Source organism: Camelus dromedarius, chromosome 5 (genome assembly GCF_036321535.1).
Source record: "Camelus dromedarius isolate mCamDro1 chromosome 5, mCamDro1.pat, whole genome shotgun sequence".
NCBI classification, from domain to species: Eukaryota; Metazoa; Chordata; class Mammalia; order Artiodactyla; family Camelidae; genus Camelus; species Camelus dromedarius.
This window is the reverse complement of record NC_087440.1, coordinates 82,806,136-82,829,661: the sequence shown is the minus strand read 5'-3', so window position 1 is coordinate 82,829,661 and position 23,526 is coordinate 82,806,136. Positions and strand designations below refer to the sequence as shown.

The following is a 23,526-nucleotide window of genomic DNA, read 5'->3' as shown; positions in this document are numbered from 1 at the left end:
TGAAATTGGCACCCTGGCCTTTCTGCTCCTGGTGCAGTGTTTTCCTGGTGCAGTGTTTTCTTCTGCGTTGTGCGGCCTCTGGAATAACACATGTACATAGTCTTCTAGAGGATGAGGAAGTGGGTTGAGATAGGCCATAAACAGCGAGCCCTGTACCCTATCCAGGACAAAAATGGACTTAAAACTCCAGGATATCCAGACCTCTGTGTGGCACACCCTGGACACTCCAGGAAGGGCTCCAGCTCCTGCCTTCAGAGCCACCCACCACCTAGTGACCTGAGGCCTGTCTCCAAGCATAGATTTCGTGCCTGCATGTTGGCTCACCTTCTCATTGAGGCTGTGGGAAGCTCTGCACTTTGTGATGCGTGCCTGGGTACCACTGTCCATCAGAATTGGAGCTGGTGTGGGCCATGGGCCCCATCGGATGGGGGTGGCAGGGAGTGCAGCTACGGGGTCTTATCTCGTGTTAAAGTACCTTGTTTTGATTGAACAAGAGAATTCTGACTGGGGAGACAGAAAGACATATTGGGTCCTAACTTTGGCTGGATGACATTTGCTTTTTTCCTAGATTGTTGGAAATATCCAGATTCCTGTAGATGAAATCCCTGGCCAACAGTGGGGAGGGTATAGCTCAGTGGTAGACTGCATGCCTACCATGCAAGAGGTCCTGGGTTCAATCCCTAATACCTCCATTAATCAATCAATCAGTCAATCAATCAATCTAATTGCCTCCCACCCCAAAACTAAATCTCTGGCCAACAGACTACACTTTTCACCTGGGGTTCTGAGGCTTTGATGTCCTGTAGACCTGCAAATCTAAACCTCAAAGCAAAACCAGCCCAGGGTGCTGTACTCCTGGTGGACCTTTCTTGTGTCAGGAAGGGAGGGTTTGTAGGTGCTGATCACACTGTGTGGCTCATTAGAAGAGGCTCTTGGGGGTCTGATTGGTCACATTGCATCACTTTGTGGGGCAATGTTCCTTTGAAAGGAAAAGTTTGTCTTCAGAGAGTAGGAACTGTGTTCTTTAATGCTGAGTGGATGGTGACCCAAGAGCCACCCTGATGCTGTGGGTTTAAGGGGGAGGGTTCAGGGCATCAAATGTAGCCATGTGTCCTCTTCTTACGACTGAGAGCATGCCAGTGGGCCTGGATCCACCCGAGGGCTGTCTGAGAGCAGGGAAGTGAGGACTGTGGGGCCCAGAGTCCAGCGTGTGGCTCTTAGCGCCACGGGGACCAGCCTCATTCACTAGCTGCCTCGTGGAGCAGCCAGAAGTGCAAGAGAGAGTGGCTGATGGGGGTCCAGGGTGTGCAGTGGGGGGATAGTGAACTGCCCTGTTACCTGTGCTAGTGCACAGTTCACAGTACAGTAGTGAAGGTCAGGGTCTTTCCTCCCAAGACTATTTGGATGATCCTCATGGCATGATTTTTGATGCATTGATTCCCTCATCTCAATCTTAATGGATGCAGAGGGCACTGGGTCCTCAGGTGTGATACCCTTGGGATGCCTCCCAGGATACACAGGGCTCTGTCGTCCCCAGGTGTGGCTCTCCAGAAGGCCTTTCCCTCATATGGGGTGCAGAAGTGGCCTTTGAAGTAGGAATAGAGAGATGCTGACTTCCTGCAGGTTTCACAGCATCACCTGAAAAGTTTACACACACAGATAAATTTGTTTGTCTCACTGTGAGAAAAACGTGTGTCATGCGGTTTGAGGTGATCGCATCTCGGTGGTCTGTCCTCTCTGTTGGCGACCCCAGCGCCCTGCCCCAGCATGCAACCGACAGTAAAAACGGTTTATAACCTGCGAGGGCGCTGGTGTCTCTTCCCAGCGCTTCACTTCCTCAAGCACAGCGCTGTTCCCAGGGGTGTCCGGTTTCCCACCGCCATTCACCAAGCCCCACACCGTCCTGAAGCAGCAAGAACTGGTTTTACCAAGTAAACTGATACCTCTGCGGGCATCCTCTGTGAATAAGGATGGGCAGCTTAATAAGTTACTGGCGGACCTTGGAGGAGGCCACATGGCCCTGGCTCCTCACCTCTCCTGGTCCTCAACACTTGAGTGCACAAGCGGAATGAGGGAGGGCTCCCCTTTCCTCGGAGTGTAGTGGGGGCAGGTCTCCATCAAACAAAGCCCGTCTTGCCTGGGGCCCCCACAGTCCTCTGAAGTTCCTGGCTGGACCCCCTACTGGAGCAGGGCAGGCCTGGGCTTTAAGCAGACACCTGGGGAGATGGGCCTTTCTGTCAGCTGACTGCTCCGGGCACAGGGGCAGGGCAGAGCTGGGGCACAGGGCTGACTCTCTCTCCCCGTCTCCAGCTCCAAGCTGACGGTGAGGAGGAGGGGGCTCCTGCAGGTGGCTGTGGGCTGTAAGCTTTTTGTGTGGTTTGGCAGGAAGGCCCTGGGGCTTGGGAGATGACAGGTGCTGAGAACAGAGTGCAGTGGTGCGTGGGAGCTGGAGCCCCTGGGGTCCTTCAGCTGGACTCTCACTCACCTCCAGGGCTGTGGTCAGTACCCGGAGGAGCTTGGAGGAGGGAGGATGGCCCCAGCCTTGCAGGGGAGAGGGCAGGGATCTCAGGAGTGAGGGCCTCCTCTTCCCCCTGAGGGGTTGAGGGTGCCTGCAGGCCTGCGCCACAGGGTGTTAGGGGCCCAGTCAGAGGATGAGGCTGTGTGTCCTGAGTGGGGTGGGTCAGGATTTAAACCGGGTGGCAGGGCCAGGTTTGGAGGGTGTGGTTGAGTCTGTGCCACATGTCCAGGAAAGCTGTGGTCCCCCCTTGAGTTTTCTGTAGGAGGCCAGACAGGGACCACCTGCTCACGCTGGCACTCACTTCTCAGGCTGAAGCCAGGCTGGTTTTATCCCCCAGCCTTGGGGCTCTGCTCTGTCTTTCCGCCTCTCCTCTCTCTCAGCCATGGACTGGCTACCTTGGGGCCTGGCACGGACTGGGCTCTGCCCTGGGCCCTGAGAAGGGATGGAGAGAAGGGCAGACATTGTCCCTGCTCTGGAAGAGCTGGACACAGGGGAGGCAGAGGCCGAGCTGGAGATCACACAGCTTTGTAAAGGCCTTCATTTGAAGAGCCCCTCCAGAGCCTGTTATTCCTGAGAACCAGTTCAGAGTCCAGATACTCTGCTTTTTGCACAGTCTTCTGCTAGGTGCTGTGTTGTTAGGCCACCATATTTACAGTGTCCTTAGAGACCAGGGAGTGGCAGATGGGTTTAGTCTATGGTGCAGATGGATGAGTCGTGGCTGCTCAGGGTGCTGTGTTGAGAAGGGTGAGGAGACCTTGAGGTGGGTCTGTGGGAAAGAGCTTCATCGATTAGTGATGTCTGCCGTGGAGGCGGAAGGAGGAGGAGACTCTGCACAGTGTGTGTTATCTCTGATTTTACAGATGAAGGAACGGAGACCCAGAGAAGTTCTGACTTGTCTCTGTGCTTGGTGGTGGGTCTGGAATTGGAACCTAAGGCTGTGGCATCTCAACCCAGTGCTCTTTCCACTGCGCTGACGCTGCAGAGCCCATCCTCACCAGAGGCCAGACGTGGAAACATGAAGCAGTGAGGAGGAAGTATCAGACTGGGCTGTTCAGAAAATACACTGTACCAGAAAACCAGGATGGAGGCAGGGAGATGGGCTCTGACTGGAGAGAGGAGGGAGCTGGCTCTTGCAGGAAAGGCCCCACCGGGACAGAAGACAGTTCTGCCATCCCTTCTGTGAGGACTCTCACCCGGGCTGTGGGCAGAATGCAGAAGCTACCACTATCCTCAACTCTCTTGATGCGTCAGGTTTTCCTTCAGGAGCAGGAAGAGTGGGTAACTTCATGGGCATTGAGAATGCGGAGAAGGCAAAATCCCAAACCCTGGAGATTCTTTGCATGTTTGCTGGCTGGTCTGTGTCACACCTGCTGTGCCCTCGGCACTTGTGCGCTGGCGGTGTGGAGACTCGGGGTTCACTGCCTGCACGGCCCCTCTGGTAGCCTGTGATGGTCTGGCGGGTCGCAGCCCCGCGGAGTAACCCTGCACCTTTAACTTCTGCCCAGCTGGTGCTTCTCTGGGAGCCATTGTGTGATGCAGGTGTGAGGTTTTCCATGATGGGAGCAGCTGCTGTCAGCAGCTTAAACACCGGGTGGGTCTGCTTCACGTCCCAGATTTTAGCTCATTTTTCTTGCAGGATGAAGAGTCAATTTGGCTCTTACAGGAGTTGCTTGATTTTTCTACCAACCGTGTCACTCCACCCTTGGTGTCCTCACTTCCCCGATTTCACGTTCTCCTTGGCCAGTGGTCAAAGTCACAGAGACCTGCTCGGGGCGTGCAAATCAGGCACCCGGCCTGGAGCCTCTGCAGATTTCACCTACAGGAGCCCTGTGTCCGGGCTCTGCCCGGCCCTGCTCCCTCCTCCCCGCTGTGCTGCTCTCCCATTTCTGGGCTGGCCTCCAAAAGTATACAGAGTGCTTCATAGAAGCACACAGGGAAAAAAAAATTTTAAAGCATGTAATTGTGGTTATGTAAGAAAACGCGAGTATTCTTTAGAGCCGCGTTCTGATGGAGGGATGCAATGACAAGGTGCTAGAGTTCGCTGTAAAATTCTTGCTCATTTTGTAACAAAGGAGAAAAAAATAAATGGATGAGGCAAATCTTGCTCATTGTTGAATTGGTGGGATGGGTCCATGAGGGCTGTTGTCTCTCCTTTTATTTATATCTGCAATTTTTTTCACAATAACAGTGTTTAAAAGCATATAGGATTTTCTACTGAAAACTTTGACTTGTGTATAATTTTCGGTGCTCTTTCCTAAAACTGCTCTCACTCACAGATGCATTTCCGACTTCCACAGGGGCACTGTGTGTACTGCTTCCTCCTCCCACGTGTGGTTGAAACTGACCTGCTCCTTTATGTAATTTATGCTGCAGCACATTCAGCCAGCCCAAGATGACCAGGGTTCTGTTTTACAAAGGTTTGGGGTACTCCTGCATATATAGTAATGTGAGTTTAGTTTCTGTTGGATGAGCATTTATTGAGCATCTGTGTATGAAGACAAAACAAATAGGAAATGAATGAATGCCATGGGGGAGGGGCCCTGCCGGTCTCAAGATCAGCTAGAAGCTGGAAGGTGCGGGTCCTTTTGGGGATCCCATCCCATTGCATGGGGCTGCTTTCTCACAGTGGGTTTGTTCAGTCCCCAGTATCTCACTCCATTTTGATACACCGTAACTCCTGTATTCAGCCTCAGACCCCTTTGCCTTAAATTTTCTCATCATGTTCTCAGGGTAGACCCTTTCTCTAGAAAGTAAGCTTCTTACAGGCAGAGAAAGTTGAGCTTTTTCATGTTGGTTTCAAGCAGACACTGCCCCCCTCCTCCCGAAATGGGGAAGGAATAAGACTCTTCAGTGGGAGGCCCAGGCACTGGTGTGGGTACAGACCTGGCCCTGGAGCCAAGAAGGAGAGTAGGTGCTGGGATGGAGAGGAAGGAGCTGAGCTCACCACGTCCACTCTCGTGGGGCGCCGTCCACCTCCTACTCAGGTGGGCGATGAGGCAGCGCAGTGAATGATGGAGTGGGAAAGTGCTGGCCGTGCGAGACCCGGTCAGACCTCAAAATGGCTCGTCCGTGGGTGCATTCCCTGTCCCCGGGAGACGGGGCCAGGTCCTGTACACAGACTGGCCTGGGGTGTCTGTGTTTTAGCCCTTGAGCCTGACTTGACTCTGTTGGGGTGTCCACCTTGATGTAGTCCTCTGTCGGCAATGTCATCCTCGCTCTGCCTGCCCTCTCCCTCTGGCAAGAGTCGACCGGTGGAGTAGGAGGCCTTGGTGGGAGGAGCACCCGGTTTTAGAGTCACGTTGGCTGCGGGTCAAGACTCAGCTCCTGCACACAGTAGTTGGTGATCCTGGGTCACTGTTTGCTCCCGGTGAAGGGGGCATGAATACAGGGAGTTGGGAGGGATCACAGCTCTTGGCGGCTTGTCTGTTGCAAGTGTTCGCCATTCTGTTTCTCATCCACTGCCGGAGGGAGTACAAATTGGTGCAGGCACTTTGGAAAACAGTCTGGCATTAAAGCCTAAAGTTCAGCATCCATGTGCCCTGCGGCCCAGCTAACTTCACGCGTAGGCATATCCTGGAGAGAAACTCCTGTGCGTGGACTCTGGGAGACTTGTCCAGGAATGTTCAGTCTTTCCGTGCACAACAGCAAAAGGCTGGAAGCAGCCCAGATGCCCATCAGTGGGGGAATGGATGAATACGCCGAGACATGACCACACAATGGAATATTATACAGCTGTCCAAACAAATTAACTACAGCAACACGCAATGACGGAGATGGATGTTAGCAGTGTCATACAGGAGCATGTGCTTCCAAAGATTACATACAGTGCTGATCCTTTCCTTATAAAGTCGAAAGTAGCTAATAAGTGTGCTTTTAAGGAACATTTCGCCCCCCCCCCCCAAAAAAACTCAAAACACAAGAGCAAAGGAATGTGCACTTCTGATTGAGGTCGGTGATATCTTGGATGGGAAGAGGCGGGGTATGGGATGGGGCACCGTCTGCTTAGATGTAGGTTATTGTTTGTCAAAATCCCAGCCTCTGCTCGTGGTGGTGGGTTTGCAGGTGGTTATTACATTGTGAAAAGTAACTACATGAAACTGAGCCATGTGTGACCACAGGTGAACGTCAAGAGCCAAGGATTATGATTAATAATTAACCTAGTTCTGTGCATGTCTGGTCCAGTACTCCCCAACTCCTGCCTCAAGTCCATTTTAGCAAAGGCTGTGATGGCCCAGTGTTGAGGGGTGAGAGGGGGTGGCGTTCCCATCGCTGCCCGCCCCCCCACCTCTCTGCGCCGTCTGTCCAGCTCAGCCCTCCCTCCTCCTCAGGGCCTGCTGGCTGCAGTGGCCTCGCTGGCTTGGGGCTTTGCTCGTCCTTAACCACTTGCTTCCTATCTGTGCTGCACAATCAGTGCCTTGTTATATGGCCTCGCCCTGCAATCATTCCCACATGGGTGTCTCTTTCTAACAAGATGGTAATTTCTGCAAGGCCAGAGGTCACATTTTATCTCCCCTGCTCCTGTTCACTCGCCCCTTCTTCCTTAATAGAAGAACCCCCAGCCTCCCTCCAGCTCGATGTGGCCGTGCCGCCGGGTGAGATGTAAGTGGCAGTGTTGGGCCCTCCTTCTGAGAAGTCTCCCTAAGAGCTGCCTTTCTTCCCCCTTCCTCCTTCTCAGGGAAGTAGCAGGTAACCACCCCCAGCATGTGGTTCTTAGCGCTGTGAGTGCCTGATGATTGCACCATGAGTTCTGTGGATTAAAAACGTCAGCAGCACCTTAAATTGACATGTGGACACCAAGGAGCTGGCTGTGGGGCCCGTGCTCCTCTCCCCTGCAGGTGACCTGGGTGAGTCACCTCACTCCTCCAAACTCCACTAGATCAGGAAGTTGGGAACCGTGCCTGCGACACCAGAGTTAAAGCAACATAGATTGTCAGCTGTTCCTAGGTTGTCGGCCATTCAGTGGCGTATGCCCCAGACACTCATTTGCTCAAACTGTAATTTTTGCACCAGTCTCTGCTACAGAGTCATGAACCCCCCTGGAGGCCTGCCCCCTGCAGTGGCACCACTTTCCAGGAATGGGCTTGTGGCCCCCATGACACATCTGTGCCTGTGGAACGTGCCCCCTTCCCGGCCTGATGCTGCCATCCTGCGGGGGTCCCTGCGACCCCTCTGCCTCCTAGAGAAAGCTCAGGGCGGACAGTCCGAGATGAGATGAGCTTGCTTTTCCAGAGAGAGGAGCTTTATTTTAGCTTCTGTTACTCATTTTTTTTTTCTCCTCTAGCAAAGACCAGTGTCTCGGTCGACACGAAGTGAGCCATTCTGTGCAGAGAGGGTGGCAGCTGTGCTGGTGTGAGGCCAGCAACGGAGGGGTCAGCTTACGTGTGCATGGAGTGGTTCTGTACCATGTCTGGTGGTCGGCCTTTCCTGGAAATGAGTGGCCAGGGTGGTGGCAAGGTGACCGTTGGCAGAAGAGGCCTTTCCTTCCTCACCAGGCCTGGAGAGCGCGTGGCCGTCAGCTGTGGTCTGAGCCAACGCCGCAGCGTCCTGATACCACAGTCCTACTTTGGGCCCGTGGCTCCGGCTGGGAGGGCGCAGCACATGCCGCTTCTCTGCATCTTTGCTCTCTGCTTCCAGATGGGAGATGGATTTATGATGACCAAATGCAGGCTCTCCAGCATTTCTTCTCTCCTCTGCACTCATTCAGGAGACTTTTATTTAGAGCCCACCCCCTGCCGGGCCAGAGCCCCGTTCCTGCCTCTGAACTTGATAGTGAGGTTGGTGATAAAAGCCTGTCTCCATCACCAGTCTGAGTTCACTCGCCATCACTCCCCCGACTCCCCACACGCTGCCTGGAATAGACTCGGGTTCGGTAAATGCTTGTTGAATGAATGAACAAATGAATCCCAGAGCAAGGCAGTTTAGGAGTGAATGGAGCAGAGAGGACCATGGCCGAGTTTGGGCCACAGATGCAAACAAAGAAGCCCCTAGAAACAGCTGTACAAATGTCCTAGGAGAAGCACTTAGGTGTTTTGAGGCTCTGAGAGGACAAGTTGCTCAGGGCGAGAAGCCTCACAGCCTCTCCTGGGGCATCAGCCTTAGTGACCAGTGAAGCCTTTCCTGGCCACTGCAGCCTGCAGGGACCACTCTCCCCCTCCCACCTCCTTGGGGTCCCTTCTGAGGATACCCTCAGGCTGCAGGCTCACTGCGTTCATGTCTCTTCTCACCAACCATGCTGTGAGCTCCCAGGGCTGGAGGATCTGGATTCCAGCCCCAGCTCGGTCATCACTAGCCACATGACCCAAGGCCTGTCCTTACCATGTGCCCGTATCTCACTTTATTCCTGTGTCGAAGGAGCGCAGTTCGAGCACTGGCCCCACTGGGCACAGGGTGATGTGTGCACCTCAGAAAGCGTTGGGCCAGAGTAAGATCCTCTTCACACACCCCCCATTCCACGCCAGTCTAACACAGTAGATGCTCAGTTAATGTGTATAATTGAGTGGTCTGTCTTTTTTTGGCTTGGCCTGAAGGAGTCCACTTGCTGTGGTGACAGGGTAGGGGTGGGCACAGACTGTCATCCTGCCCAATTTGGGCTCAGAGCAGCTGGTGAGGGAGCCTGTGTTTGCGTGAAGTGTGGGCTCCCAGCTGCCTGCAGGAAGCCGGAGCAGCTGGCCTGCCCTGAGACCAGGTGCCGGGGCGGGTCTGCATGCCTTCCTTTTCCCACCTCCTCCCAAGTGTTCTGATTCTGGTGGTCCTCACACTCACCTTGCCCACATCTGAAGAAAATCTCTTTTTGAAAAGAATGAAAGAAAAGGGGGGGGCCCTTTTTTTCTTCTGGTCCTCAGGTCGGAGCCTCATGCAGGAGGGGCCCAGTGGTCTAACTGCAGGCATCGTTTCTGCCCCTGCCCTTCAGGGTCCAGGTTTAGGCTGTTCACACGGTGAACACACATGCCATTCTGGGACTTGCAGCCCTTCATTAGCTCATTTGACGGATGCTGAGTGACCCCTCCTTGTGCCAGGCCCCGGGAAGCAGTGGGAATGGAGCCCACGGCCTGTTCAGGAGACTTGAAAGCTGATGCTGGTTTAGCAGAGGAAGCTTAGTGCGCAACTTTATCACTAGTGGCAGAGAATCTCAGGTCCCTTCCTCCTCTCCCCTCAGTATTTCACACCACAGACGTGTTGCGGAGCTTTTCATGTTGGGTTACACAAGGGAGTGACACCACACTTAATGCCTGGCTCAGGGAGACATCACTCATTGATCGTGGCGCTTTCTGCCCTAAGCCCTGACCTGGCCTCAGAATCCTTCTTAGCACAGCACTCTGTGTAGCTTCGACCCATCACATATGCCTGGCACCCAGTCTTAACCCCTCTTTATAACCTCTGGTGTCACAGTAGGTGACCTGTGTGAGAGCACCTGGTGCGTCCCAAGGCTTCAGAATGGGACGTCTTAGCACGGGGGCCCGCTGCACTGCGGGCCCTGGTGGAAATGGTCGGGCTGGGCCACCACCAGTGTCGTGCTCAGTAGGACAGCATGGCGTGTTCCCGCCACAAGACCTTCCCACTTGCTTTTCCCTCTGCCTGAAAGTCTCATTCCACGTCTCCACCTGGCGCTCATGCTCTCTCCACTCGTGTTTGTTCAACTGTCACTTAATCGGAGGGCCCTCTTTGACCACTTGTCTATAATGGTTTCATTTTCCATGGCGCTGGATCGACCTGCCCTTATTTTTCTTCTTAGCGCTTCCTGGCACACACACGTGACAGACTCTTTTACCTCTTTATCTCCCTCCTTTACTGCGGTATCTCCAGCAAGCAAACACATGTGTTGACCAAATGGATCTTGTGTTGGCAAATCATAGTGGGCCAGGCATACCCCCTGCCAGTTAGGATTAAAAGAGATAATACCAAGTGTCTGTCCCAGGCCCTGCCTTATCATTGTTCAAAAAGAAAGTGTTCTTTGCAGTCTAGAAGTGGGAGGGTGTGTTTGGCGGCCTCTCCAGGGTCCTGAGGCTTCTGTTCTCACCAGACCCTTCCTCCCTGTGTGAACCAATCAGTTCAGGTTAGCCGGCAGCTGGTGCACATCTGCTGAAGGTGGCATGTGCAAAGGCCAGGGGGTGAGGGAGGATTCAGAAGTGAGCACCCTACAGTGCCTCCCCTCAGGGCCCTGAGGTTTCCAGTCACCTCGGATGTGGGGTACACTATGCCAAGCCTTGGAGGGCACAGACAAGGAAGTGATGATTTCCAACCAAGGGGTTTGGGTAGGGGGAGGAGGCCCTGGAGGTGGGCGTTGTAGGGTAGAAAGGGTTGCATCAGGTGCCCACTCCCCAGTGTGGACAGCTGCCTCAAAATCAGTCGATACCATCTGTTGAGATTTTCACTTCCCGCTGAAATGTTAGTCATTACCAACTTTCTCAACCTTCCTCCTCCCCAGTTTTTCAACTGTGTCCTGAGTTGCCCTCCCCCAGTTTCCTGCTATAGAATAAGTTCTTGATCATAGACTGAAAGAACCTTCCAGAGTTTCTTGCTCTCTGGGTGAAGTCTTGATCATTTGTTGCAAACTCCCATGATGATGAGAAGTGACCCGTTTGCAGGACTTGTTGCTTGTCCCCGCTGTATCATCTGCAGCTTTTTCAGAGGGGCAGTTGGGGGCCAGGGAGGTGGTGACACAGCCCTACCTCACTCACTTATCCGCCCTGGAGAGCTGACGGCTCCCCCCGTGCTCCCACAGAACTTAAGCCACTTTTTCAGCGTTTACCATTCTCAGAGGCACAAATTCTGTCGCTGTGCCCAAGGCAGGGACCGCTAATCAACCATACACACTGTCCCGGAGCCCAGACCTGCCCTTAGAACTGTCAGCCCAGCACCTGCCAGCCCTTCAGAGTTGAAACCTCGGCCACCCTTAGCGGTCAGGCTGTTGTGTGTGTGCTTTTTCCCTTGAGACCAGAGGGAAGCGAGAGAAGGCAGGAGCAAGGGAAGGATATTCAGGTATTCCTGCTCAGCCCCTACTCCTGCCTGGCCCTGAGCCCCACACAATCGAGAAGGAAAGGGGTGTGGGTGAGCCGGGGGCTGGGGAGGATTTCCCCATGCCTGGGGACCTCCAGGGTGAACCCCCACACCCCAGGAACTGTGACTGACTCCTTTACGGGTTTCACTTTCTAGTCACTACAGGCCTGCGTATGTGCACCGCAGGGCTGTTCTCAGGTGGGACCCTTGAAGCAGGAGGCAGGCGTGTGCGTCCTCCCTAAGTGTGTCTGGAGTAGCACCCACTGGAGGCCTAATTACCTGCAGGTGCTGTGCTCGGTCTCCTGTGGATTAGATGGGATGCCCGCCTGCCCAGCCACCTGGCTAGGGGACTCCAGAGCCACTGCTGCCACCCTGCACAGGGGTTCTGCTTCTCCATCCTGGGACTGCAGTGGGTGGAGGGTGTGATTCCAGCACAAGGTGGGGGAGGGTGCCTTCCACTGCTTCCTTTGCCTTTGTTGCCACCTCTCCCTGCCACCAGCACACACACACCTGATGGTACCTGGTCTTCTTCATTTCCACTTAAGCCAAGTGCCACCTCCTCCTGGACGCCTTCCTAGATTAGCCCTCCTGTGTGCTCCCATTGCCCCCTAGCTCAGATGCTTCACATCCCCTCTATGAGGGCACCAGATATGCCAGCAGATCTATCCCCTGCCAGGCTGTGGGCTCCCTGAGAGAAGGGCCTCACCCCTTGCACACACCCTGAACACCCTCACTGCTCCCTCTTGGTTTTGTTGAGCTCATCTGTCTGTGTTTCCTAGATTTGAGGACAGAGGTCTCTTCTGTGTATTCCCCCCACCCCTGGCCACCAGCGCACCACCTGACACCCAGTAGGTGCCCAGGAAATACTGTGGCATAAGTAAGAACTGCTACCCCTCTGCTCTCCCTGTCGGCCAGCCGCCTGCCCTGGGGAGCTGGGCGTGAGGCCTGGCTGACTTGGGAGCAGTGGTGCCCCGAGGCCCATGGTGCTCACGCTCTGTGGCGGGGGCGTAGCCTGGCTTCCCTGCCCTGCTCTCCCTGCCCTCACAGGTCCCGGCAGGTTGCCACCTGCTGATGGAGGCTCCTGGGCAAACTCTGCCCCTCCTGCTCCAGCGTGTCCCCTGGGATTGAGGGAATTGGTTTAGCACCGTCAGGTGGCCAGTGAGGGCTGCCAGAGTGTGGCGGCCGCCCCGGCCCTGCCTGGCATGAGTGGTGGGCTGGAGAGGAGGAGGGCACGGTGGCTGCAGAGACACATGCTCCCCCAGCCCAGCTGCTCACCGGGACAGGGGAAGGCTGCACCTCCCCCACTGAGCTCCACGGGGCGTGACTCGGGCAGAAGGTGCTGGGAAACCAGTCTAGACCCCCCACCTGACAAGGATGCAGGGGAGCAGTTTGGGTCCCATGGACCTGGTGGTGTTGGTGGCTCCGCCAGCCCCACAGAACGGGAGTCTCCACCCTGCTGTGACCCCACAAGCTGTTCTCTGAGCCCTGCACCCCCTTGCCTGCCCATCAGCAGAAATGTTGGCTTTTCCAAGAAGCTCAGAGAAAGGAACTCCGCAGCTCTGATGCACAGTTGCAAGTTCCCTCACCATTGTAACATTGGGCTCCTGGCATCAGCCCCAGGCACGGATGCTGCTGTTTCACTGGGAGGAGAGGATGGGGCAGCCCTGAGCCATTCCAGGCATTGAAGTGTGAGGACAGGACCCCCCAGCCCCCCGCATCGTGCCTAATCCTCTAAATCCTTCTCCTCCCTCCCCCAGATCCCCACTGGAGCCTGGTCCTGGCGTGTATTTAGCCGTGAGTAGACACAGTTGAATGGAAGTGAGATCCTTGGTACAGTGGAAGCTGGTGGCCTCACTGCAGAAGTTCTTCCCCAGAGCCCAGCTTTGGCTGCTGGTGACTAGGCTTGAATTTACCATGTGAAATGGTCCCTGAGACACCATTTATGGGCAGAAGTTCTTCTCAGAGGAGATGAACGCAGTGCTGTGCTGGTGCTTCTGGGGCTGCCCCCACCACCTCCCTTGGTCCAGGGACTCAGAAGAGACACTTCCTAGCATCAGATAAGAGGACTCCACCCACAGAGCAACCCAGAGGGAAGATGGCAGGCGTTCTCAGGGACACTTGAAGCATCCTCCAGTCCTGTCCCTGTTGGGCTTCCCCTGGGTTCTTTTGGACGTGTGGGCACTTGGCTGTTTTCAGAATTAGCAGCCCTGTGTTAGTAATTCTATTAAGGTGTGCTGGGCTCCTCTGTGCCAGCACCCTCACCCCCGACCCCATCTTCTGAAGGAGCCAAACATTGCTTGGAGATGGTCCTGCTACAGCTGAAGGTGTGGCTCAGAGAGGGACTGTGACTTGACTGAGGTCACACAGCCAGTAGCTTGCCCTTACCTGGTGGTGTTTGAGTTTCCAGGTGCTCCTTCCTATACGTCTGCTCCTCCTGGGTCAACTCAAAGGCGATATTTGTTTTTCTTTCTGCAAACAAAGGATGGGCTTGGTTTGTTTCCATGGTCACAGCCATGAGGACAGGCAGTTACGAAGTGTTGTGGGGCAGGGGATTTTATGACAGTGGGCATCGCAGATGACCTGGGTTGATGGCCTTAAATCGCTGGGTCCTGAGACAGTGTAGCCTTGTTAGGGGAGCCGGTGCTCCTGGGCTTGTGTGATCCGAGCTGGTTTCAGGCCCTGGGGACCCCGGGATTAACTGGAACGAGGTGGAACAGATGGATCGAATCTATCAGCAGCTTTATGTGACAGCTTCTTAACATAAAAGCACTTCATTGCCCATTCGTTTGGCCAGGGCTCCCTGCCCCGTCGGAGGGAAGGCAGCGGGAATGAGAGCCCCTTGTCCAGGTGTAATTACAAGCACATGGCCCTTGGGCCTGGCTCTGAGCAGGAGGCTGAGGGTAAATCATCAGGCTTACATCTCGTCCCAGCAGCCAAATCAGAAAATCGTTCTCCAGCTGTAACGTCGAAGAACATGGGTGGTGTCACTGGGTTTGGGGGTTAAGTCCCTGTTGCTCTCAGATGAGGTGACAACTGTGTGAGGCATGATTGGTTGGGCGGCGAGGGGGCAGCAGACTGTAAATATCACAAGTCACACGGAAGGTCCGACACAAGAGTCGCTCTAGAAGGTGCCCCGGTTTGGGCCATCGGGAGGTTGATGTGGTTGAAGGGAAAGCTCACCAGCCCAGAGCGTCCAGCCTGGCCCTCGCTCTGGACCCGCTGTTAAACCCTGTTACCAAGTTCTATTATGGTTCCCTTGGGTTGGAAATTCTAGTAATTCTTGGCCTGACCACCTCATAAGAATGTTGGGAGGAGGAATGAGGGGACCCTTCCTGTGTCTGGGTGTGTGTTTGCCATTCAGATTGTGGGGTGGTTTTGTTTGGACCGAGAAGGTTGAAGGGCATTCGGGAACCCCACTTGGTCAGATCCCCTAGGTGAGAGGTTTGGAGGCGTGAATGTAAACCCTGTGATGTGTGCAGAGGGTGCCTAGAACGCTACTCCTGACGGTCCAGGTCTCTCCGTGGGGCTCCCTGAAGAGCGTCTGCCTTCTGGAGTCCCAGAGGCACCTCACCTGCATGAACCTTAGCTGGGTGGTTCCTGGAGGAGTGATTGCTGTGGGGTTTGAAGTCTCTCCTCCTCTCTTGGGGCACTGGAATAGACTCTGGGGACATTGGAATACATGTGGGTCCCATCTGAGTCACTTCTATAGTTTAGGAATTTTAAATTATCCTTAGTTTGCTCCTAAAACTGTCACATTTGGGATTTTATAGTTGGAAAGCCTGGTGTATTCAAACCAGCATTACAGATTCACTTTGAGGTGTTTTTAGCTTTGGTTAACATCTACAAGCTGAGGGCTCTTCAGGCATGTGGCAGCCGATTTTGCCAGGATTTGAGGCTTAGGAAGTAACTTAACAGGGGAAACAGCTCTCATCTCACGGTAGTGGAACAATGTGCTTGGTTTTCAGGACTCGGTCCCCTTGTTAGTGTGAGAGAGACAAGACACTGCTTCCAAAAAAGAAACTTAAAAAATAATAAAACCCTACTCAGTATTAATTTTGAGGAATATTTTCTGATCAGTCTGATTTTGTCAGGTGTCGCTTAGCTGCTTTTTGCTGCCTCTGAGTGGGGAGTCGATTAACGAGGCAAAATGTGAAAATGGCACAAAAGGGGCAGGTGGAGCATTAAGAGTTAAGGGGAAAGAAAGTCATATGTGATTAAGGACATCAAGGTTGGCTTCATGGAGGATGTAGCATTTTTACTGAGCTTTGGAGGATGGATAGGGTTCTGACCCAAGGTAATCAGGGCCGGGGATGTGCAAGGAAGAAAGAGCACCCCAGTGGGAAATGCAGTTTGTAGAGTACAGTGTAACCAAAGGCTCGACTTGCTGGCTACACTTAGCAGCTAATGCATTTCCTGGCTCTCTCCCCACCTATGGGACTCCTCAGCATTCTCCACAGCCCAGCTCAGAAGCCGCCACCTCTGGGAAGCCTTCCCAGATTTGTCCGGGCAGCGTTTGGTAGTGCTCTCCTGCTGTGCCGCTCCGACACCTGTCCTTTCGTGCTGTGACTGTCTGCCTCCCTGCCTTTTCGGCCAGCTGAGAGTTCTCAGCTCACAGCAAGGTGCTCAGAGTATGTTTCTGAATATCTGAACCCCAGACCTAAAGGTGTGCAGTGCGTGTGCTGGGTGCACAGTCAAAGCTGTTACCACTCGTGTTTCTGATTCTCAGTACTGGATAGGTCCTTGTGTTCCTTTGGCTGTGTGGAAGGCACATTTTACTTGTCTGGACCATCCTGATCTCCTTGGCAACCGTGAGCATCATCTTCCTCCTGGATGCCTCTCCTGGGTGTTGGTCTTAACTCTTCTGGGCCCTCTCTCTCATTTACTCTGCATTAACAGCCTTTCAGAGCCCCATGAAGGGTCATTCTGTGGACCTAAACTCATGGCGTTTAGCAGCATTTATTTTCCCTTCCTGACAAAATGTTGAGCCATAAAATTCAGTTTCATTTTGGGAGGAGAAAAGATTTCTTCCCTTTCTTCATGAAATCATTGTCTTTATCCGACAATCCCAGTCTTTCCGATGGAAACTGAAGATACATGCAGTGTTTCCACCCTGCAACTTTTCCAGGACCTTGTGTTTCTTCCTTCCACCGGCGGAGAAAGTGGCCTGTCTGTTTGAGCAGGCGCAGAGGTCGACAGCGGCCCTGACAGGATTTTAAGCCTTTTCAGTGAGGCGCCTGCATTACCTCAGGCAGTGGGGGTGCTTCTCTGGGATCCTTGAGCCTCTGATTTCCAGGGGCTGTTGCTCTGACAGCCCACCCTTCCCACAGGGCCTCCTGCCTCACCCCTCACACGGGGCTCAGGGCTGTAAGCCAGCCTCTGCCCTCATCCCTGGTCAGCCAGCTGGGTTCTCCTGGCTTCTTCCCGGCTGATGGAGGCTTTGCAGTTCCTGATGGACGATGCTGGAGTACAGTTTGATTGGAGAGGGGGGATGATTTTAAAAAACCAATAATCTATATTATTTTTCATGTTGGATACTTTGTGAATTGTCTTGAGGAAAGGATTTTTTCTTTTTTTTTTTAGTGGCTCTGTCATGTTCACAGTTCAATATCTGTTAAAGAGTTGCTGCTGACTGTACGTTCTTTAGGAAGTCATGCCACTGGGTGAAAATAATTTATAGTCATGCAACCATGTTACAGAATCTTTTTTAAATGTTGGGAGACCTTGCTCTTGTCCTGGTCACTCTAATAAAGAGAGTTCCGTTGTTTTGGCATGTTTCCTTTGAGGGTTCCTTCTTTTTCAGAATATCTTTATTATCCTATCTCCAGTTAGGTATCTTTTTACTCATTTAAGCATTTTTTGTCATCTTCCTAACCAGTATAGTGGCCGTTGTCTTCTGTTACCTGACCATTTCCCAGCTTCGGTTTGTGACAGATACTAAAGTGCTGTCTCCTTATCACATGCCCCGTCATACTTGGATTTGTATTTTGAGGTTTTAGGGGGGTTGGTTTTAAAGCCTCTAGTTAATATTCTGTTGACAGTTTTAAGGTAAAGTAGGCAGCATTTGGGGTACACACACTTATGCTCAAAGGTGAGACGAGGGGGTGAGTTTGAGGGGGGCTGAGCTGAGTCCTCCTGTTCCAAACCAAGGGAGGAGGTCCTGGCAGAAAGCACAGTCTTGTTTTAGGGCTTCTGGGACGTTCGGCTGCCATGGCTGAGTCCGTGCACTGTCCCCAAGTCTTGGGTAGAGACTGGCTAGGAAGGAATTGGGAGGCCTGTCCCCCACAGGGACCTGACAGTTATTGGAGGCGACTAGGCAAAACGCAGAAAATGAGCTTCATCGACAAGCCCTGGGAGCCGCAGGGTCACCTCAGGCCCTGGGGGTAGACCAGGTGGATTGAGGCATCTGGGCCTGACCCAGGGTCTGTTCCAGGGCCCCTCCCTGCCCCTCCTGTGCTGCCACAGGCCCCTGTCTTCCCTTCCCTCTGTGCCCCTGCCTCCCAGAGCTCCCTTGCAGAGGGCAATGGCTGAGCCCCCCAGATCTTTTTATCCTAAGACTTAACACCACCGACACCCATAAGGTGCAGACGTTCAGGAAACCTAGGTGCTTCCCTGGGAAGAGTGAGGTTTGAGGGTGTTTGGAAGGGAAGGAACGTCTAGGCTGCAGTGCTGGCCCATGTGAAGGCTGGTGACAGGAGGGACGGAAAGGGTGCCATGTGACCTCTCAGAGCCGACCAGGAGTTGCAGCCTGGGCCCTGGGTTGGGTTCTGAGTCGGGGAGCAGTGCTGACCAGCGGGGATGTTGTGGCTCAGTGAGGCCATGAGCCTGGGTGCTGGTCTTGTTTGCTCTGGGGTGGCTGAGAGTTCTCCCCATCCACCAGGGCCGCTCACTCAGTTGTGATCATGCGTGAGTTCTGCACGTGACCAGGTGCCGCTGGAATGTGCTCACCCGCTCCTCCTCCATCCTTCCTGTCACTGGCAGAGCTCCATTACCTGTGCAGCCTGGAATGGGGCTTGCCTGTGTCCTGTGTTTTCCCCACTGAGTAGAGTACGTTTGTCCTTGTTGGGAGAGAATTCTAATAGGAAGGGAGCGTTTTCCTTCCACTAGGCTTCCTGGTTCTGTTCTGGTTCTTGCCCCCAACACCCCCCCTCCCCCGCCTGTGGCTTCTGGGAGCCAGTGCCATGGCCTCCAGACAGCCCTCGGCACTCCCCGGATCAGGCTCCTGATCAGGAAGCTGGCAGTCTCCCCGCTCGTTGACACCATGTGCAAACCTGGATGCAGTCCCTGGGACCCCCTGCTGGGGTGGCAGACGCTTCTTGGAGAGTGTCCCGGCTGGTCCCTTCCCTCCCCCAGGTGCAGGGCCCTGTTTCTGTCAGGACAGCCCCTGGAGGAACTTCCGGAGTTAAGATCCCAAGTTTTAGATTTGCTTCTGGGGTGGGGTCAGATGGATTCTTTCCCCTTTTACATTACAAAGCACTTTCCAGCCTCCGCCCCTTTGCTGCTAAGAATCCAGATAAAGCCACCATGCTCTGACCTATTTTTGTGACTTTTAGTTTGTTGACAGTGATCACCGATGAGATCCTTCCAAGATGCAGTTAGTGCAGTTTCATTTATGAAAAGGAAAATCTGGGGTTTTCCCGACATGTTATTATTAGGACCTGAGAACAAACCTAAAGGGGGTGTGGGAAGGAGGAGGGGTACAAAGTCTGCTCTGGATTTCAGTGTTTAATTCCCCCAGCCCCCACCCCCACCATTCCTCCCTCCCTGCACCTGAGTTCTCTACGGGGGGGGGGGGGCATTCCAGGAGGGGTCAGGCCACAAGGATGGGGTGGCACAAGAGGCTGCAAGGCTTGTGTGTCCTTTTCCCTCGTCCTGGCCTCAGGATGTGACAGTGGCCTTTGTTTCTGCCTTTGCAAAGGCCCAGGTGGCACGAGGAGGGCTTGTTATAAATTTGGGGGCTGCTCAGAGCACACTTTGGGGCTTGTGCTCTGCATGCTCGCTCTGTCCCACCCCACGTGGCCAGCGGGGTGTGACCAGGTGCCCGCCAAGCAGGCCAGTGTAAGCTGTGCTCTCCACAGTGGCTTTCTGTTCCGGGTACCAGGCGGGAGGGGCCCCTCGTCTGCAGCCTCCTCACGTCCCCACTAGACCGAGGGCCTGGCCTGTCGCCCTGGAGGCCCTGCCACCCTGAGGGGGCGCATCTGCTTGGCTTTCCTCAAGGACTGAGGGCCACTGAGTCCCTTAGTCACCAGTGTTGAGCCTGACAGCCACTAGCTACATGTGGCTGGTGGGGCCTCCAGATGTGGCGGGAGTGACTGAGGTGAATTTTTCTGAGGGAGAGGTAATTAGGTTTCTTCATTGATTTCCACTTGGAGGAGGTACCGGGGATTGAACCCAGGACCTCTGGGTGCTGAGCATGCGCTCTACTACTTGAGCCATACACTTCTCCCTGAGGGAGTGAAGTTTTAATTAATTCAGACTTAGAAATTGACACTCGATTCAGTTATTAAGAAGCTTTTAGGTGTGTTTGAAGTAAGTTGGGTATGCAAGTCTACTTTTTGAGATCGTGTTTGCAATGAAAATTTAGCATCTGAATTGAGATGTGCTTTGAGTGTAAACTATGAACCGGATTTCAGAGACTTAGTGTGAAAAAGAATGTGAAATATCTCATTCATGATTTTATGTCAGTTACGTGGTGAAACAACAATTTTTTGGATATACTGGCTTAAAGTGTATTATTAGAATATTTTCACCTGTTTCTTTTTAATTTTTTTAAGGTGACTTCTAGAACATTTGAAATTAATGTGTCTCATGTTCTATTTCTACTGGACAGCTCTGACCCTGGCACTCACACCTCTGAGCCTGCTTTTGCTGGAAATGTGACAGGTGGCCCTTTGAGGAGAACAGTTAACATCTGGGGGTGTTTTTGACCGCAGGATTAAATCTTGGAAGCCCCATGGGGTTCTGAAAGAAACAGATCAATAAAACATTGTTCGTAAAACAGTATTTCTTAATTGTACAAGGGACACATGTTTCTTGTGGGAAAATTAGAATGTGCTGATCAGACAAAATTAAACATCCTGCTTTGGAAGGAGAATGAATTTTCCAGCAATATTTTCTAGCAACATTTCCAGCAGTCTTTGCTTAGGTAATCATTAGCATAAAAATACCGTTTTGTTTAATAGGGCTAATGCCCCGACAGTGGACCATGGCAGAGGGAAACCAGCCAAGACTTCAGAAGGGACTGTAGAAGTTTGGACAGTGATAACTAGGAAATATTGTAGAAGTTGGGTGGAGCACTTGAGTTTAGGGACTCCGTGACAGAATGGACTGATCTGGTTGGGAGACCTTCCTTTTGCAGGATGAGCAAGCTGGAAAGTGGACTTCTCCAATTTTACTCATGGTGTGAGCTTTGCCCCAGGGTGGGACTGTGGAATCCTTTGGTGAGAGCGTTCAACTGAGAGACAGTTTTTCCCTGTTGACTTTTCCAAGCCCTGAAGGAGGGCCGAGGCTGTTACACAACTCAGGCTCTGCCCAACACTGAGATAGTTTTGAGAAAACACTAATCATCTCTGATGCGGTGATGTGTGACCCCAGATAGTTAAGAAAGGCATTCTCCCATATTGAGGGGAAAGGGGCCTGGTGTGTTTGAGAGTGGGGTACACCTCATGGTTTAGCATCCCCTCCTCCCAGTTTCTGGTGTGGACGGGAGCCATAGAAAGATAACAAGGAGGGTGGATAAAATCTTCGTATACACTCTTGGATGGTGGTTGCCTCCTAGCGTGCTTCCAGAGGCCACTGTTCTCTTCTGGGGATTCAGTGAGGGAATCAGGCAGTTGTGTTCGCTGTCCCCCTTTCTTTGTCAGCGCTAGTTGGCAGTATACTGAACACAGAGATTCCTCACATTACACAGTAGAGCGATGGCTAAAAGAAGTGTCTCAATGGACACGTTTTCTTACAGGCATAAGAGGAGCCTTGTCAGTCAGGAGTTTCTATAGTGACCACCTCTGTAGGACCAGGAATACTTAGGAGTCCTGCCGCCTTACTTGTCGTCCATAAAGATAGGTTTTCATCCTCTGACTTGTGAAAAACGAGGCACCTCTGGGCAGGGAAGACCAAGCCACTTTGAGAAATGCCCTGGGAAACGTAGGTGGTGGGTCGGCACCCTCCGAGGGCAACCTATTAAAAACACCCAGACAAGGGGCGCGACTGATGGCTGGTGCCTGGGCCTCCTTTCAGAAGCCCTCGGTGTGAGGGCCAGAAGGCAGCACATTTCCCGTGCACCGCCTCTCTGACGGGCACAGATGAGCTGTGATTTATCCCTCTCCTGGGGAAGTTACTGCTGCAAATGAGAGAAGTCTAATCATTTACAATTTGTACCAAAGGCCTGCTGAAGGCTAGGATACTGAATCATCAGGTTGGAAAGACTCGGTAGCATCTCTTTAACCTTTATTCTGTATTTTTTAATTGCATAAGCAAACCATGCAGTAAAAATAAAGACATCTTTTAAAAAGAAGCTCTCCCATAATGCTGCTAAAATAGCATCTAATATATCTTTTTTTCCCCCAAAGTCTCAGTACACAGGCAGACCTCATTTTTAACGTGGTAATGATCAAGGTGGAAGCACAGTTAGCTCTGACTTTTCATTTATTTGTATCTGAACTAGTCCTTCCTGTTAAATAGTATTTTCACAGTTACTGTTTAATGGCTGCGTGCTCATCCAGTAACTTGATAAACTGTAATTTTCTTAATCAGCCTTCATTTTGTTTTAACAGTGTCCTTTCCCCTTTGTTTCTGCAGGAAGTTCTCCAGCAGCTGATCGTAATGAATTTGCCCAATGTCTTGATGATTGGCAAGGACCCGCTGTCTGGTGAGTGGAAGCCGCCCCCGCCCCCCGCTCCCCCGTAGAGCCTGGGCAGTGCCAGCGGCTCTGGGCAGCTGTTGGGTGCAGAGCTCTGCCTGCCAGCTTGGAGGCAGCACAGTGGAAACGTGATCGTTCTGGTGCGATGTTAAAGGGTGGGCTTACAACCCTGAGGCATGAAGCCAAGAGCACATTTCTTCCCTAAGAGTGAATCCTCTCGCTCCTCAGATTTGAGTGCAGAGGCAGGCGAGGCCACTGCCTCAGGTCCTGAGTTGTTATATGGGGGACCCCATGGGGGTCTCTCTTCCTTACATCATTATGGGATGTACTACCTATTGGCAAGAGAGAATCTTTTGAGGGATCTAGTGTCCCTTCCACTGGGATCCTGTGACGCTTTGTTCTCCGACAGTAGGTCTCACCAGGACATCCTGTTGTGTGTCTGTTTTCACGTCTCCCTCTGGTCTTTGGGTCCCGGTGGGCATGGTTCTAAGTCCTAAGTCTTAGACATTTGATGTGACTTTGAAAGACTGAAATGTCCTTCCTGGACACCTTCCAGAAAGTCAGAGCTTAATTCATACCTGACAGTTGACTCGGGGTGAGCTGAATGGGGTGAGGGATTCCCTCCCTTCCAGGTCCCTGTGCATCACCTGCACCCCACGGCTCATGAATAGACGCTCAAGGCCCGCAGGACGGATGTGCTCGCCTGCTGGGACTTCCCTGGTTCCCATGGGGACCTCGTTAGCCTCTTGCAATAGGTGAGGGGTCAGGGAATGCAGGAAGGATCCCACGCATTAGAGGCTCTTGCAGGAGGAACTGAAACTTCCCTCTGTCGGCACCTCCTCGCCCCACTCACACTCGAGTCTGGCCACCCTTGTTCCTGTCCTTGTGAGCTAACGTTGCCTTGAGAACAAAGGAGAAGTACACTGAGTGACCCGCCGAGGACGTGGCCCTGAGAGCAGCAGCGACAGTGGCTTCTGGGGGCACTGGGTCAGGTGCAGCTGCCCGTCAAATCACTCTACTTATGAGAGGTGTCCTGGCTGATGTGCTTGCCTTTGCTCTGTGGGAGCCAGAGGGAGGCTTGACCAGTTCGTCTTTAGCGCAGCTGAGCCGTGAACACTCACAGCCTCACACGTTAGCTCCGCAGGTGCCCCCAGGT

General features: G+C 53.0%; 1 protein-coding gene across 6 annotated transcripts in view; it reads left to right on the top strand.

Moving 5' to 3' along the window:
* Nucleotides 1-23,526, top strand: part of CCDC88C (coiled-coil domain containing 88C) — a 122,035-nt gene that overhangs the window by 27,455 nt on the left and 71,054 nt on the right. For all 6 annotated transcript variants that reach the window (XM_031454194.2, XM_064486204.1, XM_064486205.1 and 3 more), the window contains one exon: nucleotides 22,310-22,379. In XM_031454194.2, coding sequence (XP_031310054.1) covers nucleotides 22,310-22,379 — 70 coding nt within the window. The remainder of the gene's footprint in view (nucleotides 1-22,309; nucleotides 22,380-23,526) is intronic.